This window comes from Clupea harengus, chromosome 21 (assembly GCF_900700415.2).
Source record: "Clupea harengus chromosome 21, Ch_v2.0.2, whole genome shotgun sequence".
Taxonomy (NCBI): Eukaryota; Metazoa; Chordata; class Actinopteri; order Clupeiformes; family Clupeidae; genus Clupea; species Clupea harengus.
The window spans coordinates 26,080,362-26,085,361 of NC_045172.1; the positions used below are offsets into that span (position 1 = coordinate 26,080,362).

The 5,000-nt window shown below is 47.7% G+C and overlaps 1 protein-coding gene across 1 annotated transcript in view; it reads right to left on the bottom strand.

The window, feature by feature from the left end:
* Positions 1-5,000, bottom strand: part of nbeal1 (neurobeachin-like 1) — an 80,686-nt gene that overhangs the window by 38,958 nt on the left and 36,728 nt on the right. The window contains 6 exon segments of the mRNA XM_042702820.1: positions 230-386; positions 1,635-1,737; positions 2,048-2,207; positions 3,053-3,186; positions 3,906-4,074; positions 4,319-4,408. Of these exon segments, the coding sequence (XP_042558754.1) occupies positions 230-386; positions 1,635-1,737; positions 2,048-2,207; positions 3,053-3,186; positions 3,906-4,074; positions 4,319-4,408 (813 nt within the window).

A 5,000-nucleotide genomic window follows, 5' to 3' on the forward strand; every position in this document is an offset into this window, starting at 1 on the left:
ACACACACACACACACAAGCATTTGAGCACACACACACAAGCATTTGCGCACACACACACACACACACACACACGCATTTGCGGACACACACACACACACACACACACCCTCCAACCCAAGGCACTTCCTCTAAACTGCCGCTGTCCTTCATATCTTCCCTTAACACATTCCCCTCCCCCATCTTTACCTTAGCCAATCAAAACCACCCTTTACAAGCCCCTCCCTCACCTGCTCCTCGTCTCCGATGGCGGCGATGTATCCCAGAATGCTTTGCAGCTCCTCCTGGGTGAGGCCCTTGCTGACGTAGTACTTGAGGAGGCCACAGAGGGACGCTCGGATGGTGCGGATGTCATCCTCGCTCAGGGTCTCACCCTCTCTGGGGTTACTGCTGGAGAGAGAGAGAGAGAGAGAGAGAGAGAGAGAGGGAGGGAGGGAGGGAGGGAGAGAGAGAGAAAAAGATTTCTGTAATGAAGAGAGCAGGGGCGGTTTGTCCATTTGGACGACGCACTGCCAAACGGGAAAAGGAGATTTCTGTCCGATTCTACCACTAGACCGTCTGATCTGCCTCTGAATGTCGTTGACCAATCAGGCTAAAGTTGTGCTTCAAATGGTCCCGGCCCTTTTTGGGGCGATTTTGGGCAAAATGAAAATCGCCCCAGACCTCTCTCATAGACTCTCATGTTAAATCCATTTTTTTCACAAAACAGGGCTCTCAATGCAATCTCTAATACGTAATTGCGTATAAGGACGTCATACGGCTTTGATAAAGTCACATTCTGTCAAGATGGCTAACGTTCAGTGCAACTACTCGATTCGCTCTTTGAAAGAAACTCCTTTTAGTCGGCGTACTAATGAAGATAAATTGACAACAAAACAATTAGGACCTATTAAGGAAATCCTACACCCGAGGATTTTCCAAGAATTGGTACGAAAGAAAATCGTGGCTAGCAGGCTGTGAGCGCGGTCTGTATTTCATATACCACTGTCCCTTTTCATAGTTTTCACGGTGTGAATATTCGCTTCTTGCACTAACACGGAGTTATTTTCTATGTGATGACTTATTTTGCTTTTGTAAGCCACTACTTTCAAGATCAGTCAATAAATATTGTTGGTTTTGACTTACATGTTGCCCCCCTCTTTATGTTGTTACTGGACATATCATGTGTCCTGTTAAGCTATGTTACATCATACAACATTTGAGTAATGTGAATAATGAATAAGTGGGATAATTTATTGTGTAGCCACATCATTTTTGCTTATGAAGGCTCCTGGATGCAACTTTCTTCCATAGCTTTCCACCTGTAACTATAGCTACTCTATGTAGCTAGAGGGGACATCTTTCTGTTGTGTGCTGCCATCTAGTGGACAAAAAGGTATTGCTGTGTGAGTTAATCAGCCAACACCAAATTGATACAATCGTCTTGCTTAATGTACCTACTGAATGGGTGGCCTTAATCACTATCAGAGGGAGTGTGTGAGTGTGTGTGTGTGTGTGTGTGTGTGTGTGTGTGTGTGCGAGACCTCGAGGCCTTAGTCATTATCACTGTAAGAGAGTAACTAAAGAAGACAGACAGGGTGAACAGAGAGACTACAAGTTGGAAAAGAGAGGGCATTCTGGGAGATGTAGTCTTACCCATAGTAGAGGCGGATGGTGTCCAGCAGGAACTGAACTCCATACCTCTTCCTAAACTGCTTCCTGCTGTCTTTGATGACGGTGGACATGTACTGGATGTGGCCTGGGAGGGGAAGAAAACACACACACACACACACACACACACACACACACACACACACACACACACACACACACACCTTCTTTAGGTGACGACAGAAGGACAGAACCACAGACAACACACATGCCAGAGATGAGATTACTCACACTCACACACACACACACACTCACACACAAACACAATCACCGATGCGCAGGGGGAAGTCTCCCTGGTTCCAGAGGCTGAAGTTGAAGAGCAGGTGTGTGTGGAGCTTCTGCACACACACACACACACACACACACACGCACACACACACACACACACACACACTCACCGATGCGCAGGGGGAAGTCTCCCTGGTTCCAGAGGCTGAAGTTGAAGAGCAGGTGTGTGTGGAGCTTCTGCAACAGCGGGGCGTTCTTCTCACACGTCACCTGTTCCATCAGCAGCTGCACCGCCACCAACACACTCACGTCCACCAGGAAGGCCGGGAGCTGCACACACACACACACACACACACACACACACACATGCATAAACAAACAAACACATACGTGCATTATCACACACATACGTGCATCATCACGCATTGGTGCCTGCGTGTGTGTGTAGCAGACTCTCCTGGTTGATGGGGTGTGTGTGTGTGTGTGTGTGTGTGTGTGTGTGTCTAACCTTCTGCAGCAGTGCTCCCAGTGTTGTGACTGCGTGTGTGTGTAGCAGACTCTCCTGGTTGATGGGTGTGTGTGTGTGTGTGTGTGTGTGTGTGTGTGTGTGTGTCTAACCTTCTGCAGCAGTGCTCCCAGTGTTGTGACTGTGTGTGTGTGTAGCAGACTCTCCTGGTTGATGGGGTGTGTGTGTGTGTGTGTGTGTGTGTGTGTGTGTGTGTGTGTGTCTAACCTTCTGCAGCAGTGCTCCCAGTGTTGTGACTGCGTGTGTGTGTAGCAGACTCTCCTGGTTGATGGGGTGTGTGTGTGTGTGTGTGTGTGTGTGTGTCTAACCTTCTGCAGCAGTGCTCCCAGTGTGGTGACTGCGTGTGTGTGTAGCAGACTCTCCTGGTTGATGGTGTGTGTGTGTGTGTGTGTGTGTGTGTGTGTGTGTGTGTGTGTGTGTCTAACCTTCTGCAGCAGTGCTCCCAGTGTTGTGACGGCGTGTGTGTGTAGCAGACTCTCCTGGTTGATGGGGTGTGTGTGTGTGTGTGTGTGTGTGTGTGTGTGTGTCTAACCTTCTGCAGCAGTGCTCCCAGTGTTGTGACGGCGTGTGTGTGTAGCAGACTCTCCTGGTTGATGGGGTGTGTGTGTGTGTGTGTGTGTGTGTGTGTGTGTGTGTGTGTGTGTCTAACCTTCTGCAGCAGTGCTCCCAGTGTTGTGACTGCGTGTGTGTGTAGCAGACTCTCCTGGTTGATGGGGTGTCTCTGCAGGAAGTGCTTCACAGTCAGCAGGAAAGTGGCCACCAGGTTCTTCTCCAGACGCGCCTCTGAGACACACACACACACACACACACACACACACACACACACACACACACACACACACACACACACACACACACACACACACACACAGACACAGACACAGACACAGACACAGACACACACACACAGACACACAGACACAGACACACACACACACACACACACACACACACACACAGACAGACACAGACACACACACACACACACACACAGACACAGACAGACACAGACACACACACACACACAGACAGACAGTACACACACACACACACACACACACACACACACACACACACACACACACACACAGACACACACAGACACAGACAGACACACACACACAGACAGACAGTACACACACACACAGACAGTACACACAGACAGTACAGACATACACACCACACACAGACACACACACACACACACACACACAATACAGTTGAGCAATCACAAAGATGACATGCAAATATAAACAAACTCAGACAAGCATAAAGGAACATTTCATTCATAAAAACACACACAGAAGGGCTGTATTATTACTATTAAAACATATACACCACTCTCAGTCACACACACACACTCACACACACACACACACACACACACACACACACACACACACACACACACACACAGACACACCACTCTCAGTCACACAGACACACACACACACAGACACACACACACACACACAGACACACACACACACACACACACACACCTGATGCCCTGTTGGAGGGCAGGATGACCCAGTCTCCGTCCGCGGGTGTGGAGAGGTCAGGGGAGATGACCTCCGACCCCGTGGATTCCGTCTGATCTGGGGTCAGCAGCGTGAGCTGCTCCAGGATGGGCAGCAGAACTGGCATCCCACCGATACAGTTGATCATGTCCTGAGACAGAGAGAGAGTGTGTGAGTGTGTGTGTGTGTGTGTGTGTGTGTGTGTGTGTGTGTGTGTGTGTGTGTGTGTGTGTGTGTGGGCAGCAGCACAGGCATCCCACCGATACAGTTGATCATGTCCTGGGACAGAGGGAGTGTGTGAGTGTGTGTGTGTGTGTGTGTGAGTGTGTGTCTGTGTGTGTCTGTGTGACTGAGAGTGGTGTGTATGTGTGTGTGTGTGTGTGACCTCTCTATACCTTGATGTCCCAGTTGACCACCTTGTTCCCAGTCAGTCTGCCGTGGAGCAGGTTAGGGGAGAGATCCAGACAGATTGGGTTCCTACACGCCTGGGGGGGAGGGGGACACATTTCAGTGCTGCACCAAACAGGAAGATATCCAAACACTATCCACTAGGGGTGGGGGAAAAAATCGATTTTTCGATTTCTCTCGATTCTCTCTAGAACGATTCTGTCTCGATTCAGAAAAGTTCATAATCGATTTTTTTTTTAAATAAAAAAAAAATAAAAAATAATATTTTTTTTTTTTTTTTTTTTTTTTTTTTTACACATTCATTTTGTGTTGAAATGCAAGCTGCATCGATTATTGCATTGTTCATAGAAAGTCATAATTGTGACAAGGACACACTTTTTCTCTAATAAAAAAATAGATCTGTTGATTTTCTTTAATTATCAAACACAAAGTAGGAAGTGATTTGAGACTCTGAGTAGCAAACTCAAATGTTTTAAAAATCAAGATGCATCGATAATCGTTTTATCGGTTTAGAATCGATAATCGGTTTAGAATCGAGAATCGGTTTAGAATCGAATCGTTGACCTCTGAATCGGAATCGAATCGAATCGTGAGGTGCCAAGAGATTCCCACCCCTACTATCCACACAGTATCCACACACACACACACACACACACACACACACACACA